At 45.4% G+C, this 19,791-nt stretch overlaps 1 protein-coding gene across 1 annotated transcript; it reads right to left on the bottom strand.

Annotated features, from left to right (window-relative positions):
- Positions 1 to 452: 452 nt before the first annotated feature.
- On the bottom strand, positions 453 to 19,171 carry med1 (mediator complex subunit 1). The gene is made up of 16 exons (XM_080789079.1): positions 19,043 to 19,171; positions 18,288 to 18,394; positions 17,320 to 17,398; positions 16,840 to 16,894; positions 15,032 to 15,164; positions 14,780 to 14,808; positions 14,360 to 14,431; positions 13,198 to 13,272; positions 11,664 to 11,824; positions 9,418 to 9,529; positions 7,741 to 7,865; positions 6,376 to 6,503; positions 5,898 to 6,099; positions 5,341 to 5,436; positions 5,082 to 5,187; positions 453 to 4,991 (listed from the first exon to the last, which is right to left on the bottom strand). Exons 1-16 carry the CDS (start codon positions 19,161 to 19,163, stop codon positions 1,097 to 1,099), a joined length of 5,496 nt encoding a protein of 1,831 aa, XP_080645205.1. The 5' UTR covers positions 19,164 to 19,171; the 3' UTR covers positions 453 to 1,096.
- Between the last annotated feature and the right edge of the window lie 620 nt (positions 19,172 to 19,791).

Below are 19,791 nucleotides of genomic sequence, written 5' to 3' on the forward strand. Positions count from 1 at the left end.
TTTTTATATTATTGTGATTAATTCTTCTCCCTCTACTCTTACATGCATTTTATGCTTCAATGTAATATATCTGCTACAATATCAGAATTTCCTCACACAGATCAATAACTAAGTCTATCAACATAATCAGCTAACCACTGGTGTTTCAATTCACCATTTCCAAAAAAAAGCTTAAAGCTCCTGAGCCAATAATGTTGTATCCATTTTCTCTGTCAGTCAAGTATTGTTTGAGAAAATAAATATAATGCAATTCCCAAAGGAACATGAATTGTCCTCCCTAGTAATATCAAAGCAACAGCTTTAAATTAGAAGTGTTCTTAACTTGTGTCTGATTTGAACCACTTTTAATTCCATTTGTGCAATTTAATCTGTAAACTACAAATTAAGACTGCTGAGCCAGCTAGTCAGATGCATCTCTGCCCACTTACACAAACAAAGATGGCACAACAACCTTCCGGCATTGAAATATTTTATTTCAAGCTTCCAAATCCTTTACAGTTAAGAAAAAATAAGGGTAAATGTGTTTTCCCCTAAAAACAAAACTTTTTTTTTTTTAATTTACATTAACCGGCACAATGACAGCTTAAAAGGTATCAAAATCTAAAAAGTTCCAGTTGTCTGAAAAACAAGGCAATTTAAATCCTTTTTTTAAAATCCATTTTAAATGTAATAGGTCTTTATCTTAAAAGTATAATGGCATTCTGGTTGAACATCATTTCTTTAGACATACTGTGTGACAACAATGACATATTGGGAACACCAAAGTAAATGTATTAAAAAGTGAAAAGAAACATATAATGAGCAACACCACAATCGATCATAACGACATTTTCATATCTCAGGCGACTAAAATGTTTTTTTTTTAAATAAACTAAAATCATGTTAATAAAATGGGGATGATACTGAAACCATTTTAAAATACAGCATTGACTTAACATGTCTTGTCAGTGTTCATTCGATGTTCCACAGTCAAGTGGCTTGAAATGAATAAATATTCAGCGTCCCAGTTCAATGTGAAATGGCATGCATCTTAAAAAAAAAGAAAAAAGGGGTTAAAAAGATGGGTGAGATTCAAGCAAGAGTCTCTGTCAAAGCATTAAATGTTCCCTGTGAGGGCAGAGTCCATGAGGTCATCATCCTCATTTCTCATGTAGACCGGACTGGGTCGCGAAGGGCGCTCCGAAGCCATCATGGACAGGGACGAATCTGAAGCCGAGATGGGTGACCGTGACCAGCTGTCCGTCTTCATGGGATGGGAGGAAGGCCCCATGGACATGGACGACTTCTTCTTTTCCTTGTCCCTGTCCCTCTCTCTGTCCCTGTCCCTCTCTCGTTCCCTTTCTTTCTGCTTCTTCTTCTCCTTCTTGTGTTTCTTGTGCTTCTCTCCCGAGCTGAGCGGGAGGGAGCTCATGTAGTCCTGCGGGGGGAGTGGCCTCATGCTCTGGTCGTCGTCCGAGCTCGGGCTATTCTGGTGGGACTTCTCGGCCACCGAGCTGCTGCCTGACTCGCTCTCGCTGTCGTGGTTGAGTGGCGTGTAGCCCGGCGAGCGGCTGTGGCTGGGGGACGAGCGGTCGTGTTTGGGGGTGGAGCCGCTGAAAAGTGGAGAGGCCTTGAGGCTAGAGATCTGGGGCCGCATGGAGTCGCCAGAACCGTCCACAGCTTTCTGCAGGGTGACTTTGGCCTTGATGGTGGGCGAGCCGCCGTCCGGCTTGCTTATGATGATTTTGGCCAGTCCGGTTCCGCTCACCCCCACCGCTTTGGGGTCCATGAGTTTCTTGTCGCCACCGCTGCCCCCCGAAACAGACACTTTGGCTTTGGCCTCTTTGTCTGGCTTTTCCCTCTTGTAGTCCCCGCCTTGGGAAGACATGCCATGTTTCGATGGACCCATGTTGGAGGGACCACTGCCAGGTACGTTCCCAGGACCGGGACCGGGTCCAGGCCCGCCTCCAGTGGGCCCGCTTGCAGGGGGGCCGACCTCGCAGCCATCCTCCCCTACCCCTCCGCCTCCCACACTCTTCAGCTTGTCTATGACCGCCGTCAGGGAGGGCTTCTTGTTGCGGCTCGGAGATTTCCCTTTGGCATTGGGATTGTTGGCGTTGTTCTGACCACCGGCTCCACTGCTCCCACCTCCACCCCCTCCTCCGCTGTTTCCTCCTCCTCCTCCTCCTCCTCCTGCTCCTCCTGCTCCTCCTGCTCCTCCTGCTCCTCCTCCACCACCTCCACCTCCCCCCCCGCCGCTGCTCCCACCGCCTCCTCCCCCCCCACCACCACCTCCATACTGAGACTGGGAGCCTCCTCCAGAGAAGCTCATGGAGCCGGAGGAAGACGTGGACGATGAAGAGCCAGAGGAGGAACCTCCTCCTCCCGTTGGCTTCTGAGGACCCATCCCTCCACCGGACTTGGACCCGCCCGAGCTCCCGCCTCCCGATCCCATAGGAGACTTGGCCTTGGAGGAGGGCGGAGTGCCTGGAACCGGCTGCATCTTCATGGGGGAGGAGAGCTTGTCACCGGAGCTGCCCATGCGGGAGTGTGAGGGGGAGATGTTGGGCTTCATGTTTGGGTTCATGAGAGACCCGGGCGGCTTGCCACCCTGAGGCTTCATCTTGTTTCCGCCTCCTCCCGGCCCCGACATCCCATGTTTGGTGATGGGGGAAGAGCCTGGTTTACCTACCCCCATTCCCTGAGAGGAGCCTTTAGACTGGGAGGGTCCCACGCCACCTGGTTTGGAGCTGTTGCCCGGGGTCATGGAGCCCTCCTTGGTCTTGATCTTCCCTGAGGAAGAGGAGGAGTGTGAATGGTGGCTCTTGCCGCCACTGTTGCTTCCTGAGCTTCCTGTGCCGCTGGTGGCAGAACTACTGGAGGTGTAGCCGCCATGGGAGGAGGTTTTCCCACCTGAAATGCCTTTGGGGATCTGGATGGTGATCTTGGGGATGGGAGGTGTGGCGCCTCCCGGAGGGGTTTGGGAGCGTCCTGAGGCGCTACCGGGAGACTTGGAGCCTCCTCCACTCATGCTTCCTCCGGACCCCGAGCCGCCACTGGGAGGGGTGTACGCTCGCCCCCCTGAGCTGTGAGATGGCGACTTGCCATCGGGGTCGAGCTTCTTGCGTTTAGGGGGCTTGTCTTTGGACTTTCCCTCACTAGAGGGCGTCCTGCTGCGCTTCACCTGCTTTCCCTCCGTCGACATGGCTCCACCCATCCCCATGCCCGAGCCACTCCCACTGCTGCCACCGTTGTCGTCCTTCGGCCTCATGAGGCTCTGTTGCTGCTGTTTCAATTTGGCTTCTGCGCTTTTGAATTCACCTCCCATCCCCCCCAGGCCCATCATGAGTGGGCTCTGCGCGCCACCTCCATGAGATGAGTGAGTGTCTCCCAAGTCTGGAGCCTGCCCTAAAAGTGGCTTACCCCCACCACTATTACCTCCAAAAACCATGCCCATGTCAAAGTCTTTAAGCGAAGGATCCGGGGTGCTCTGTCCATGCTGCGTGGGGTTTTGGGGCGTTCCTGCCGGGGTGTTCTGCTGGCTGCTGCCGCCGAAGCCCTTGACCAGGTCCATGTCTCCGTCGGCGCTTGGCGAGCTGTTATCGAAGTAGCCCTGGGAGAAGCCGTGGCCCGAGGTCAGCAGGTCAGGGTTGAAGTCGGCAGCGTCGGGAAAGAAGTTGTTGGACGAGGAGTCACTGGTGGGTGTGGCGGCGGTGGCGGCCGCCTCGGCAATGAGGTCGGCGGCGTCCGTGAAGGGGTTCTCGTTGCTGTTTGGGTTGAAGATGTCTGCCGAGTCGAACACGGCGCTGCCCTGGCCGGAGCTGGAGGAGTCACGGTTGGGGGTGCCGAGGGGGCCTCCGTCCTCTCCACCGCTGCCCATGTGGTGCTGTCCTGGGCCTCCGCCGCTGCCCTTGCCCGTCTGCTCCGGCAGATCCGACAGGATCTCTGTGATGTCGGCACCGATGCTGTCGGAGCTGGAGAGGCGCACCATTCGAGGCGGCAGGGCCGCCTGCTGCTGCTGCTGTTGGGACTGGACGTGTGCCTGTGCGTGGTAAGACACGCCGGGGCCGGAGGGTGGAGTTCCGCACTGGCTGGGCGCCGGGGTGATGCTATGGGGTGTGTCCAAGCCGTCACCGGGGAGATTTACATCAAAGATGGGGTTTTGGGAGGCGTCGACGTCCATTGAGAAGAGCTCGCGGTGGAAGTCGTCCTCGTGCGTGGCCTGGTGTTGGTGGTGGTGCTGCATGGAGGATGACTGCTGACCTTTCATGCCCATCCCACCACCCGCTGACCCAGGACCACCAGGCATCTTTGGCCGTTTTTTCTTCCCCTTCGATCCTGAACCAGAGCAACTGCCACCCATGCTCTCGGTGCGCGGAGAGCCAGATGACGAATTCTGCCTCTCCCGCGGACTGGAGCCGTACAACGCGGCAAAGTCTTGCGTGGGGTTGTCTTTCAGCAGATTCATCAACATGGGATGGTTTTTGGTGTTGCTGGCAGGCGAAGAGGTTGGCGGTGGGGTCTGGTGGGGTTGCGGCGGTGCATTCTGGGAGCTGGGGCTTGAACCTACGCTTCCGGTTATCTGCAGCAGACTGGTGAGGATGGGATTCTGGGTGACTTTGCTGTAATCGTCAGTGTGACCCTGACCTTGTTGTTGCTGCTGCTGTTGCTGCTGTTGTTGCGATGCTCCCGGGCCGGTCGCCCCTCCCTGGCACTCTCCACCTTGTGCTTGCCCACGGGCCCCATACAAAGAGCTGATGGGGCCCGGAAAGTTGGGACCCCCGGGGGCCCCTCCTCCAGTAGGGGTGTTGGACCCAGTGAGCCCAGGCAAGCCCATGGGGTTAGTGCCGTCACCTGCGGCCATGTTGTAGCTAGGACTCCCAGAGGGCGGCAGGTTATTCTTCACCATGATCTCCACGGTTTCAGCGATCAGGGAGAGAGCCGGCGTGTCTGCCTGGATGGTCTCCGCTTTCCTCCGGATGGCTCGCATGGTCACAGGAATGGACATACACCTGAGGAAACAAGGACACAATTAGCAATGTTGTTGCTGTATAACATAATAATAATCACAAAATTAGAAGGCAGAGAAAAGACGGATCCACCTCTGAACCACTTTAGTGATGAAGTCGTCAGTGCAAATCAGAGCGTCCGAAAGGCCTTTGTACAGCTTGCAGGCCACTTGTCTGGAGTCAATCACCTCCATCACCACTGCAGAAACAGACAGTAGGTAGAGGAGAGGGCTGTTAGCATCACAAGTTACAGTAATCAATTCAACAGTACAAAAACAGTTGAATTGTCTATTAACTTAACTTCATATGTTTTAAAGAAAAAGAGTTCATGTAGTGTAGTGAGGGTGCTCACCACAGACAAGGGATTCGTTGACGGGGTGTTGGAAAGACACACTGAAGCTGGAGTCGGTCAGAGGACACACCTCGAACTGCAGCAGACCTGCATGGTCTGGAGGAACAGGCACATATTCCTTCATCAACAACTGGACTCTTGTCAGTGAGTGAGTGACTATAGTCCTATTATTTCTTACTTTCTCAGAAGAACAACATTTAATGCATTTTTTTAAATGCATAACTTGAAAAGAAATAGCAGATCACCATGCTCACAATGTGTCACACTGCAATGTGTTGTGAGCTTGTGGATCTGCTACCTTCAGAAGCTATTACATAACTACCATTTCTACATACTATTTCTAACAAAAGCTGGTCACACAGGACATCTGGTTAGCATCAACAAGAAAACTCCTCCTGCAGTCTCTGCAAATTCCGCTTTTCTCAAAATGACATTGATACAATGACATTGATACAGTGACATTGATAGAGTGACATTGAAGACTCCATTAAAGCAGGCTTGTTGAGTGGAACCAGTGGCATTTTCTCATTCACCCGACCGGCCATCCACTACCTTACCCTCTTTGATGGATGTGTGCTTGACACAGCTGCCGATCAGGGTGTTGTAGGCCGCTTGGTGGCGGATGATGTCGAGCAGTGCAGGCACCTGGGCCGGGTGGCGGAAGGGGATCCTGGTCACCAGCGCCCCCTGCAGGGAGCGTCCGTCCTGCACCGGTGCGTCTCCGTTCAGGAAGTAGCAGTGCTGCTGGTCTGGCAGTGACTGAGGAGGAGGCGAGAGGGAGAGAGAACAATGTGAACAAAACTGAAGTCTGTTTGAAGATATATTTCTTTTTTTAATATAAAAAGGTAAAAACTGTCTGCTGCACAATTGCTGATACCAAAGTCAAATAGAAAAGTCAAATATATAGATATGTTTAAGTCATAAGCTGACCGATATATCGTTCAGCTGGTCAGTGACCGATATATCGGTCAGCTACTGTATAAATGTATGTGAGCTTCAAAACCAGACAGTGTGTGCGCGTGCGTGTTTTCTTACAGAGTAGAAGTGCATGTTGTGTGATGGAGGTGGAGGAGGACTGCCTTCCTCCAGAAGCTGCCGTTGGCTGTGAACAATAAGCTGGTATAGAGGAGCCAGAGTGGGGGAGCTGTCAAACACTGGGATGCCTGCAAGGAGAGATGGACAGAGAACACACACACACACACACACACACATCAAGGAGAGATGGACAGAGAACACACACACATCAAGGAGAGATGGACAGAGAACACACACACATCAAGGAGAGATGGACAGAGAACACACACACATCAAGGAGAGATGGACAGAGAACACACACACATCAAGGAGAGATGGACAGAGAACACACACACATCAAGGAGAGATGGACAGAGAACACACACACATCAAGGAGAGATGGACAGAGAACACACGCACATCAAGGAGAGATGGACAGAGAACACACACACATCAAGGAGAGATGGACAGAGAACAGACACATCAAGGAGAGATGGACAGAGAACACACACACACACACACATCAAGGAGAGATGGACAGAGAACACACACATGAGCAAAGACTTCATCCAAAGAATCACAAAATTCCATCCTGAAATGCATAGAAGAATCTTTACCATTTATCAATCTCACAATACTAAAACCACTGCGAAAAACTTAATGTTGCCATTATGACAGTGACCCACAGTGATATATTGCTTTGTTTAATGTGTACTTGTGTAGCAAGATGAAGCTAGATGAATTAACTGTAGTTTGTGTCTTTTAATGTTTGCTTTTCACTTTTATAGCTGCTATTCTGGACAGGGCTCCCACGAATGAGAGGTTTTACCTCCATAAATAAAGGTAAAATAGTAAATGGTGCACTTATCTTTTGGCAACTAATCTGTTTGTTTTGTAAAGCGTCCTTGGGTTTCTTGAAAGGCGCTATATAAATTCAAGTTATTATTATTATCTAGCACCTTTATCCAAAGCTTTGCCCATTCACACACCGACGGCAGAGGGAACCATGCAAGGCACCAACCTGCTCATCGGAAGCAATTAGGAGTTCAGTGTCTTGCTCAAGGACACTTCTACACTAACCCAGGTGGAGCCGGGGATCGAACTGGGAGCCTTCCGTTTCCCAAGCGGCCGCTCTACCTCCTGAGCCACTGTGGCCCGAGGGTCTAAAGGTCTAATAATAATTTCATATACCTATATCGCTATTGTACATGGAACAAAGTCTATAGGATTTAAGTAACTTGTTTCTCAACGTTCGGGTCTGGGGACCACCAGGTTGTCCAAATGAACATGTCTAACTCCGAGAGTGTACAGATGGAAACCAATGGACCCGTAAGGTGATCCTCGGACCAGACGTTGAGAACCAGTGGTTTAAGTGGTACAACCCACCAGTAGCAGAGCCCATTCTCTGTATAAATGACAGAGAGAAAGGCATGGGTCGGTTCATCTTCAGGAAGAAGCAGGCCGGCAGGTCCACACAGTTGGAGTTGGTCACTGAGGAAAAGGAGGGCGTCCTGAAACACACACATGTTTGTCTTACTGTACAGGTACCCCAACCCTGGAGCCGAACAAGGCTGAACACGTCACACGTTGTGTGCTTGTAGATCTCTTATTTTCGGTGAGCGACAACAACGCATAAAAAAAGAAATCAGGCATAACTCTATAACTCCATCTCTAAATGCCTAATACGAACCCTAAACACAAACTGAATATTTTCCAAATTCAACTCTCACAATGATGGTTTCTCAAATTCTACTATACTTGAGGGGGCAATTAGCCCCTGCAAGTATAGTAATAAAGGGGGCACGGTGGCACAGTCATTAGTGCTGTCGCCTCACAGCTAGAAGGTCCTGGGTTCAATTCCCGCTGGGGGCGTGTTCTCTCCTCCGCATCATCAGTGCCCATACCCGAGGCAGGGTTGGATTTGAATTTGTTTCGATCGTCGACGCTTCGAAACCCAACGGGGGGGGGGTGCGATGCGTGATGAGCAGTGACTCACAATTAATTTGGCTTAAACAACGATATAGCAGAGAGAAACGCATGCTTGGATTGGTGTCATTTATTTTAAACGATAAGCAACAACTGTTGCTTTCGCCCAATTGTAGCAGCTTTCATGAAAGCAGTGACGCACAAATAATTAGGCTTACAATAAAACATCCGACCGTATTCAAGTCAACATTAAATAAAACTGCCTGACACAGGCATTACCTCTCAAATAAAAAAATGTATAATCCAGACCTTGTAAACGAAAGGCATTTTGCTTCTCTTCAGATTGAAACTGAAGATGTGAAAACACCAAAAAAACACCACCCGATCGTAACATGAATGAACTCTTAAATCAATCAAACCCTCTAGGCTCTCTATGGAACAAAAAACAAAAAAAACTTAATTAAAGTAACAGTTTGGCTACCATTCAAAACAACACACGCTGTCAAGTGTAAACTAAGTAACTAACGGATTTTATTTCTTCTCCTCTTGCCGTAACATTAACTGAAATAAAGCGTAGTTTAATCGAGGCTTTATGACAGCAGAGCAGCGAGACGAGTGCTTGCTGTGAGGCGCACGCATGGCTCGCAATCATAGCTGCCTGGGAGAAATGCGAGGCCCTGTGCTTTAAAAATTAATTTGTTAATATCCAAAACTATACAAAAATGATCACATTTCTAAGGACAAACCTTATTAGAAAAAATATTAATAGCATATGAAAGCCTTTTGAAATGTGTATAGGTTACTGAATTGCAGGTGCTGCCAAATAAGTATACCGTAATTACTAGGCTACCTCATGCCAGTCAGTTGCGCAAATATATATAGGTCGGATCAATTAGCAGAGCGGAGCAGCTTCTCACTCTGCAGCACAATGACCAGCTCTTTACTTATACTTTGATAATATGACATAGTGTTGGATCTCCATTCTCCAGACAAACAAACCGTGGATTATATTTATTTTATTAGAGAGAGAGAGAGAGAGAGAGAGAGAGAGAGAGAGAGAGAGAGAGAGAGAGAGAATTGCTATTGCACGTTCCAGTGCAGGAGAGAAGTGAAGGGGGTGCGTTGGGATTGTCTTACCCTTTGTTGTCGACCGGATGGGAGCCAGTGATGAGCGGAGCGATGGGCAGCTTGAACACCGAGGAGGTTCCCTCCACCGACACAGACACGCTGATGCCCAGTGACCGGGGCACTGGGAGGGGGCAAACACAACAGGACCAATTTAACAGGAATTCTTTTTCAGCTCAAGACCTAAAATAATTATTTTTCTGTCTTCTGTGGACCCAAACTTACAAAAATACATTATTAATGAACCACTTAAACCGCATTTAGTGAAAATACACAACTTCCAAGCTCAGGATTAGCTCCCGATGCAAGCTTGTAGATCTGCTATTACCATTTTTTTTGTGTGCGTTTTTTGGGGAAATTATTTTGAAAATGTTTCAGATTCATCATCGTTTTCTATTTGGAAAATCTTGAATTATTTTCATTTTTTATGTAGGAAATATGGGTCCTATAAAAATGTGTCCATGACCCAGAAATAGGCCCAACCCATTGTTTGGGAAATAATGGTGCAATAAAACACATGATGGGGCATAGAAAGAGAGGCAACATGAAGGCTTCTGCAAGGTTCTCACGCTTTATGGAATTTATGTTTCCAGGACATAACTGTTCCAAATTATGCAAGGATGTGTGCCTAAGAAGTCTTTAGTCACGGTAATTTGCATTCTGAAGTGCCATTGCAGGGAAAAGAAACGCTGACCAGGAAGAAGAAATGGCCCTTGGGGAATAATACAGATTTACTCTAATAGATAGGCTATTACTGCAAAGCAGCTTCATGTGTTCTCCAGCAGTCTGTGTAGGGGCATGGAGAGGAGCAGATATGCTGTGTGTAATGTGTTCTCCAGCAGTCTGTGTAGGGGCATGGAGAGGAGCAGATATGCTGTGTGTAATGTGTTCTCCAGCAGTCTGTGTAGGGGCATGGAGAGGAGCAGATATGCTGTGTGTAATGTGTTCTCCAGCAGTCTGTGTAGGGGCATGGAGAGGAGCAGATATGCTGTGTGTAATGTGTTCTCCAGCAGTCTGTGTAGGGGCATGGAGAGGAGCAGATATGCTGTGTGTAATGTGTTCTCCAGCAGTCTGTGTAGGGGCATGGAGAGGAGCAGATATGCTGTGTGTAATGTGTTCTCCAGCAGTCTGTGTAGGGGCATGGAGATGAGCAGATATGCTGTGTGTAATGTGTTCTCCAGCAGTCTGTGTAGGGGCATGGAGATGAGCAGATATGCTGTGTGAAATGTGTTCTCCAGCAGTCTGTGTAGGGGCATGGAGAGGAGCAGATATGCTGTGTGTAATGTGTTCTCCAGCAGTCTGTGTAGGGGCATGGAGAGGAGCAGATATGCTGTGTGTAATGTGTTCTCCAGCAGTCTGTGTAGGGGCATGGAGATGAGCAGATATGCTGTGTGTAATGTGTTCTCCAGCAGTCTGTGTAGGGGCATGGAGATGAGCAGATATGCTGTGTGTAATGTTGATCATTTAACCATATGAACCCTAGCATCCCTGTTCTAGGCTTGGTGTAATAGGGGAATATTTGGAGAGAAAAAATAAGCAAGTTTTGGTGTAAAAAAAGTAAGGGGCCAAATACAGATCCCTGGGGGACCCTGGTTAATGAAGTATATAGGTGGTTAAGACCGTTTTGATACAATTAAAATTAAATATAAGACAAATTCAACCTATAAAAATGAACAGATAAGACAAGTGGTTAGGTTTTGTTTACAGGAACTGCCAACACCATGAAACAGGGCTGGCCAATATACCAATAATATTTATAAGTGTTTTCTTGGTTTTAAAGACTGCATTATAGTAAAGCGATTTAATGTTTACCCTGACTGTTCGAGCTCTTCTATAAAGTTTATAGACTCATTTAGTTATAATAATTGCTGATTATTTATCAGAAATCTCATAGTCTAGTCCAGGAGTTCTCAAACATTTTCATGTCAAGGATCCCCAAATTAGGCTGCTGAGTGGCAGAACCTCATTTCAAAATACTTTGTAACAGGGACTGCCAATTGTATAAAAATATACAATATATATAAAAACAAAGCACACATTTATCCAAGATCTTTTTTAAATAGCAGTTATCTTCTAGAACTCACAACGTGCAATGCGACGTGTTGAGAGCTTGTAGATCGGCTATTTTCAAATATCCAGGGTTAAAATGGTTAAACATCCCCACAAATATCGTTAGGTATTTGTTCAAAGATCTTTTTTTATTTTGTCCATATCACCAAGACCTATACATGCAAATATCACATAAATCATGCAGTCACCATTAGTGTCTGTGAAGTTAAGCTGCGTGCCTGTCTCTTCAAAAACATCGTACGGAGACACGTAACACTGCAGAGAAACAAGATGGCCGCCGCTGCGGGGCGCCAGCAGGCCCACACTGCCGTGGAGAATGGTCTCCACCGTGTTAGCGTTGGTTGCTAACCTGGAAAGCACAGGAAAAGACTTGAATTAAGAGGTTATGCTGAGGAGATGAGGAGTTGAATTAAACTTATCAACCTGCAGGTTTAGGCAAGTTAGAATAACGACATTTTAATGCTACTCAGAATTACATTTAACCACTTGAACCCTAGCATCCCACAATTCACAAAAATAACAGATGTTATTCACGGATTTGAACTCAGTACATAGGGTCGTTACTCGTTATGGCCATTCACAAATACAATGTAATACAAAAATACATCATAAATCTTATGTTCTTTGTCTGTGGCATTTTTAGGAACTTTGAAGCATGAATTTTTATTTTAAATGTCTAAATAAAGACAAATATATAATATAACATTGACGTTCATTTTTGTCTTCTGATTTCTGAACACAGGTTAGGGGAAAAGTTAAGTAAAACTCCCTGAAGGTGAATTATATCCCGACAATGACCACCTAGCAAGATATTATCCCGCTTATTACATGGCTACCTAACATAAATTAATACATTGACCCAAAACACAACAAAAAAAGTATTCCATAAGTTCACGCTGGCTGCGTTTGGCCAGCTGCCGGGCTGGAGCACTGTCGGAAAACAAGGAAGTGAGTTGATCAAATAGAATCCATTTTCGGGTCCTGCTTCGTCTATTTCTCACTCAAATGTTTTCAAAAACATTTTTGAGAGCAATGTTTAGCTGTAAATGACATTGTGTGTCACTAGTGTGTGTGTGTTTACATGGCTGTCATGTTGGAAACAGCAGTAAATCAAGCGGGGCGCAGCCGGTGCTCAGAGGGCTTGAATAGGCAGAGGTCTGTTATAGAGCGGAGTGGTCATTATGATGAGATAACTCACCACTGAATTAAGCGATTGACCAATCAGAATCAAGCATTCAACCAAGCCATTTAATAACTTGATATATTTGCGGGCCCTTCTTGAGGGAGAGGATTATGTTGAGGTGTAACCACTTACACCTTATTCATTTCCTTGACCATGGCTAAGGGCTCTATAACGGGTCCCCTACTTTTCCCCTATACACCAAATCTCTCAGCCAAAAATATCAATTTCCAACGTGTCGCAATGCCGTTATGAGCTTTTATATCTGCTTTTCCGGCTTGCCAAATGTTTCCAACCCTTGGAGCACCCCCTTCTTACATCTGAAAAAAGCTGAGACCAGCTACATGTGTGACACGCATGAGCGAGCGAGCGCACACACACACACTTTTCAGACATGTTAACAACTTATGCCCTGTATAGTTCTCATACGATGAATACTAGCAAATCACAAGTTCACAATGCATCAAACAAGGCCTCTGTGATCTTTGCCCCCAACCCCAGGCTCGGACACAGGTTGGGAAACACTGGGTTAATGAACTGACCTGAACATGTGCATCATCTTGGTGAGGTCCAGTTCCAGGGACTGCAGTGCAAGATACATCTTGGTTTTTAGCTTACTGGAACACACAATGACAGCAAGAGAATCACACATTGGGGGGGATAATAATGTTACACTACAGGTATTCGTATTCTTCCCGAGTATCATTTGAATCAATACCAGCGTTTCATTGCAGATACAATTCCTTTTTTTTTTCTAATATATTTTTTATCCCACGATTTTGTAACCCATTTTTCACCCCTGTGCCAATCATCTACTGTGATCCTGGGCTCTACACACCCTCCGCCAACCTGGGGAGAGCAACGGACTTAACTCATGCTCCCTTCATGCCTGAGTGTCCAAGTTGCTCCTTTACACTTGACAGGGGGGAATTTCCCTGGTTGGACGTAGCGCGTGGAAGGAACACGTTATTCCAACCAGTTCCTTTCCCCTCCATCAGGCGCCCCGGCTGGCCAGGGGGAGGCAGTTTAGAGACCAGGATTACTGCATGTTTTTGTGAGGGTATCTACCCTCAGATACAATTCCAATTACTGAACTTTCTATTATTGGTCGATGTCAAAGGTCAGTGCAATCAATCACTTTGATTGATCAACAGACTTATGCAATCAATTTGGGGCATAATAGATTTTCCTATTTTTAAGATGTAACCCATTTTCCTCCTGTGTGAGAAAGCCAACATCTCTTGATCTCTCCCTTATCAAGCTTCAGTTTCTATATTGGATTTTATTGTTGGAGAAATGCTCTGGCTCTGATAACCAGAAGCCTGTATCAATAAGTGCGCTGAAGTGATGAAACAAAAGTGCAAGTCCCAGTCCATATCCAGTGCCCAACCCATGCAACACGTCAGCCATTCTAAATTATCAAGAGAATGAAGCATTAAACTGCATGATTCTGCAGAATTGTACTTGGCGGCATGCACTGTTCTGTAACCAACCTCCTCATTAAATCTTTAACCATTTAAATAAATATCTTAGTTGTATTGTCTTTTTGGGTGCTGTGCAAAAATAAAGCTGTTTTCACTATTTATTTAAAAGAATTTCATATGACATGCCCAAAAAGAGATTGATTATTAATTGATAATTTTATTTAGTTATCAGTTATAGATTATGTCTAATAATTGATTAACTGTTGCACAATATACTTACTTGTCCCCAGGAAGTTTGTACAGATTGACCAGTCCCTTCAGGTGTTTGGAGAACTCTTCAAAACTCTTCTCCCTGAAGAGGCAGAAGATAAAGATGACTACTGTCCAAAATATTTCTCAGCAATTTCACCCTAAATGTATAATACAAAATGTATTCAGTCGTCACGTCACGTCATATATTGTGCCCAGGCCTTGTGATCATCACTATGACCTCATCAGGGATGATAGTAAAATCCCTATACATGGGGAAAGCCCCCATATATTGTGCCCAGGTCTCGTGACATCACTATGACATTATCAGGGATGACAGTAAATCAGGGATCATATCATAGCAATATGCCAGTCATAGGCCAGTGCACGCCTGGGGGGCGAGACTAAAGGTCAAACTGGTATTGTGCTGTGTGCATTGTGTTTTACTCACGTCAGGTGCTGGATCAGCTCGGGACAGCTCTGTGAGTAACAAAAACAAAAAGGGGAATAATTTTAATCTTCTACAATCTACACTATGCAAACAAATATGTTGTTTCCGGGAAAAAAACGAGGAATAATGAGTGAAAACACATCGCTTCATATAATCCATCGATAACAATAAACATGGGTGGAATTCAATACGCGCTGTGAGCTTGTAGAGCTGCTATTTTCAGTGTATAAATGGGGCTTTAGTGGTACTGACCGCAGGGTTCTCTCCATGATGAGCCACCTTGACATCCACCAGCTGTCCACTGGTGTCCAAATGGACTTCCACGTAAAACATGTCTGACGTGATGTAACACTCTGTCCCCGATGGACTGAGATGGGAGCCCAGCCTGGAAGACAGACAGAGACAGATCAGATACAACTGGTGATCATTAAGGTTGACAGGATGATGTGAATCAATATATACAGTACACTGCACAGCCCTACATGGTACAATGTTTATGATTTAGTATGAAAGGAGCATTAAAGAGACAATTAAAAGCTATACAGTGTACTCCAAATGGAAACATAGAAATAATTCTATAGTTAACTAAATGGAAATAGAGCACATGTGGACAGAGTACAATTTAGGCATTTGGCAGACGCTCTTTATCCAGAGCGAATTACAATAAGCAAGGTAAACGCATTAAATGCAGAGAGACAGTGTAGTGCCTCAGTAAACCAGGATCACAGGTAAATCAAGAAACTAGCATCAATCTAAACAATACACTATTAACACATTCCCTGCGGATCACGCTATTCCTGACTTTTTTCCCAGTCTTTTCCTGTGGAACATGCTATTCTCGACTTTAGTTTTATATGTTTTATTCGCTTAGTTTTTTGATAACTTTTAAAACATACAGGGTTTCCAAGGTTAGTGAAAACACCAGCAGGGAACGGGAGTTATAGATTAATAACGCAGTCAACGTGTTAACAAAAGTATATGTACATTGAAACTATAGAAACGATAGGATAACAGGTACATACAACCTCGTACCAGATATATAATTAACCTACAACCTAGCATGTCTAAATAACATGCCATCTATAGTTTTAAACATTGCATAAAGGTCCTTTCAGACGGGCAGTGACTGACACACCTGGTAATTCATTTTCAATGGGAGGCGGTTTTTTTGGACCCACAGAGAAGTTGAGGGGAAACAACGCAAGCGCATTTACGTGGGGGTGAAATTGTCGCGTGCCGTGGGAAATATGTGTATTTAGATATTTCAGTATTTCAAGGTGTCCATGGGCTCCATGATGTCATGGACACTGGGCTCACTTATTTCCTGGACTACATGTTGTCTCAGTAAGACAGCCTTCCCCCTATCCACAAGGAGGAGCAGTGGACCAAAGCATTATGGGAATTGTAGTCCAGGAAGTAAGTGAGCCTAGTGTCCATGACATCATGGAGCCCATGGACACTTTGAAATACTAAAATATCCTAAAACACATATTACCCAGGTAAAAAAACCCAGGAAAGTGTCAAGCATCATTAAAATAAGATCTGGTTGCAAAAGGGGTGAAGTTGCCCTTTAAGTCTGCATGCCATGGCCGTCAAGGCTAGTTCAAGTGCTACAGGCTAAGGTGGGAGCCTGAAGAGGTGAGTTTTCAGATTACGGCGGTGTCAGTGACAAATTAAGAGTGAAACTGCAGTTCTAACAGCAATGGAGAGATTGTTCCACAGTTTGGGAGCCAGGAGAGAGAAGACTCAGGGATATGTGGATCTTTCTCCCAGATGTTTAGGGAAGGTTCAGACAGTTTCCCTGTGTTAGCTGATCTAAGTGAGCAGGAGGGGTTGTAGAGTTGGATTAGGCTTTGAAGGTATGGGGGTGCCGGGCCTATGGTTGCTTTGTAGGCCAACATCAGACTATAATTTGTACTCCATCAGTCAGACAGAAATATAATCACTTTCCTGACAAACAATAACCTGAAGGGTGAAGCTTGTGGCTTTGTTTTAGCTCCACGTCCACGGCCAGGCAGGCAGTGAAAGGACGAGAGTAAAGAAGCAGAAAGAAGACTTACTGGTTCTGCCGTGCAATGGACTCCAGACGATCTGTCATGGAGGCAAGAGATGATACTGGGAAAGAAAACAAACAAAAAAGAAAAAACATATGAACACAGGAAATTAACAAATTGGATCCCCCAGTGTGACCATTGGGTGGTCCATAGAAACAGCACTGCGAACTACTACTGGTCATTGATCACTTGTGTGAGAAACATTTACCCATACTGCTACTGCAGACTCTACAGTCCATAGTGTGTAGTGTATTACATCATATAGGCAATCCATAAAATAAATTACATCCATTTACGTTTTTTCATAAATTATTTTGTATTTTGGGGGAAGTTAACCGGACACAGTAACCCCCCTGCAACAATACTATACTGCAACAATGTCACAGAGTGAAATTTATTGATGTGCAAACACAATATTTGTCAATAAAATAATTTGGATTCATACGCAGACTTTTACCAAACAAAGCAATGTTTTAAAGTGCTCACCTGTCAGCGCTTTCTGCAGGGTCTCCAGGCAGGTTAACAAGAGCTGGCGGCCTGCCGGGTTCAGAACGCCACGTTTCTCCTGCAGACAAGGAGTGGATCCATAAGAAGGCATGCAGAATATAGGGAGCTGCTTAGTGGCCAACAGTATAAGACTGTGGTTTTACTGGTCAGATCCCAGCTTTTAATGTGTGTGTGACTGTGTGTGTGTGTGTGTGTGTGTGTGTGTGTGTGTGTGTGTGTGTGTGTGTGTGTGTGTGTGTGTGTGTGTGTTTTTCTATGTGCAGGGCGTTGCTGAAAATGAGCACATGTGCTCAGCTACTTCCCTGGGTAAATAAAGAATAAATAAATAAATAGAAAACTGAAATTTACTACCAATAAATAAATGTTGTTCATGTAGGTTAACTACAAGAAACTTGCTCCTAGACATCTCGCCTCCTGCAGAGCCACACCAATAAAAACACCAGCTATTATACATAATCTATCATCCCTTTATTGATTGGTGCAAGGACTTTCCCGAGGCCAATTACTACAATACCCAGAATTCTCCACTCTAGTTCCACAACATTATTCCACACCAGCAGTCTCGCCAGCTAACAGACTACAGAACAAAGGCGAAGGAAGTTGAACATTTAATATGGTTTGCTGTCTGCAGCAACATACAACTGAAATCCTGCCAGTAGTTCTTCCACCACCCTTTCAGGTCAGAACATCACTGGGTGAGTGGCAGAAATAAATTAGGCTACTACAGTGAGCACATTGGCAAGTAATAAGTATTGGCTGTTATATAAACATTATAACCCTATGACTAAAAAGAATACGCTTAAGAATCAGCCATTTTGGAGTGCAAGAATGTCACATACAACAAGTGCAGTTCAGTGACAACACAAGACTGAAAACAGTGGTTCAGGTCACAAACAACAGAAACAACAGCACTGTGAACTGAATCATAAGCGGTTGTTTTGTCTCACCATGGCCTGTCGGACCACCTTGCTGGTCTCCTGCCAGGGCCGAGCAGCGTTGTGTTTGCCATGAAGCCTCTCCAGCAGGGCAACCACCCGGGTCTGCCTTTCAGCCTCTGCAACACAGTGGACAGACGTCAAGATAAGACACCAGGCAAAAACATACACAATGTATGTTCAAACTCAGAGACTCAGAAATCCAGTTCTTTGCGAAGATAGTGTGGGCAGGTATTATTAATTTTTTTTACAGATTCTTCTGACCACTGATGAACACAGGTCAAAGCAACACGTAAGTGGATTATGTCTTATATTTCTTATTGTTCAACGATTCAATTAAACATAATCAACATCTCCTGAATATTTAAAAATGTCATACTGTTAACTAAAGTGTCATGTCTCTAGAGTTGTTATCTTTTGGAAGACTGTCTGCCTACTGGATACTGTAGTGTAAGTGAACGGTTAGCTATTTTGCTAGCTTCAGTAATCTATGGCTTCAAGTTAACTAACTAGCCAGGCAGATAACTTACCCGGACAAAGTACCAATAAATAACTATCTATGTTAGGAGTTCATGATGCCTGACGTAGCCAGTTAAATTAGGAAGTTTGGTTTGACCGAAGAGCAATTTAAGTAACCACTTTATTGAAACAGTCTATTGTTTACTTGATAACAGCTACTGTTAGCTTGCGTTAGCATGCCTTGCTGGGGGCTGGCTAAAGAATAGATTACAAACGTAAAATTGATGAACATAACATCTTATAATAACCTGTTCCTTCCTCGGTTTTGAGCCTCTCTCCGTGAGCCTGGCTCACTCCTTGTTGAGCCGATAGAGAGAGCTCTCTAGCCGGGCTACTGCTCTGCAGTGGAGCCCCAGACACCGCCGCCATGTTCACTGCCATCGTATGTTAACCAATGGCCCTCATCGGCTCCCGTAGACCTCAATAGTACGTCAATATTGGTGCCCTGTCGTCTCTGCTGAACCCTAATGTCCACCACTCAGTCAGCAGCACTAATATCAATTTATAGATGTATTGCTAATGTAAACAGACTACATGGCGTTAGGACCTAAGGTTAGGACTCGGAGTTCTCTGGTTTATTCTATGGAGAGAGGACGTACACTGACTTCTGGGGTCACAGAATTCGATAGCAGTTCAATTTCACTGTAACACATGGAGGTCTATTTGCGCGACGCGCCGGGTCATGCTACAAGCGAAAGTTTCCAAAGGTGAAAGGTAAGCACTAAGCACAACACATTTATGTAGTTTTGATTGCTGCATGAATTTGAAGAAAAGTGGAAAATGTATGTTTTAAGTTAGTTTTTTTTGTGGGTGTGTGTTTGAACATGTTTGAACTGAATGGAGATCGACTGAGTGTGCAGTTTAGTTTTTTTTATACAAAATAAATATTATTTTAAAAGGTAAAACATCATATAATACCAATATTTGGAGTCTGAGATAATTAAACGAATTTAACTCAGCAGTAGTAGTACTCTGTAAACAAACTGTAAAGAAGTTA

Source organism: Protomyctophum bolini, assembly GCF_963924005.1.
Source record: "Protomyctophum bolini genome assembly, chromosome: 18".
Lineage (NCBI taxonomy): Eukaryota > Metazoa > Chordata > Actinopteri > Myctophiformes > Myctophidae > Protomyctophum > Protomyctophum bolini.

Coding starts and splice junctions, on each gene's coding strand:
- med1 (XM_080789079.1), bottom strand. CDS start 19,163: ATGGCGGCGGTGTCTGGGGCTCCACTGCAGAGCAGTAGCCCGGCTAGA. Junction 15,165..16,839: donor TCCATTGCACGGCAGAACCA/GTAAGTCTTCTT, acceptor TCTGTCTTCCAG/GCTGGGCTCCCATCTCAGTC. Junction 14,432..14,779: donor GAGCTGATCCAGCACCTGAC/GTGAGTAAAACA, acceptor CTGCCTCTTCAG/GGAGAAGAGTTTTGAAGAGT.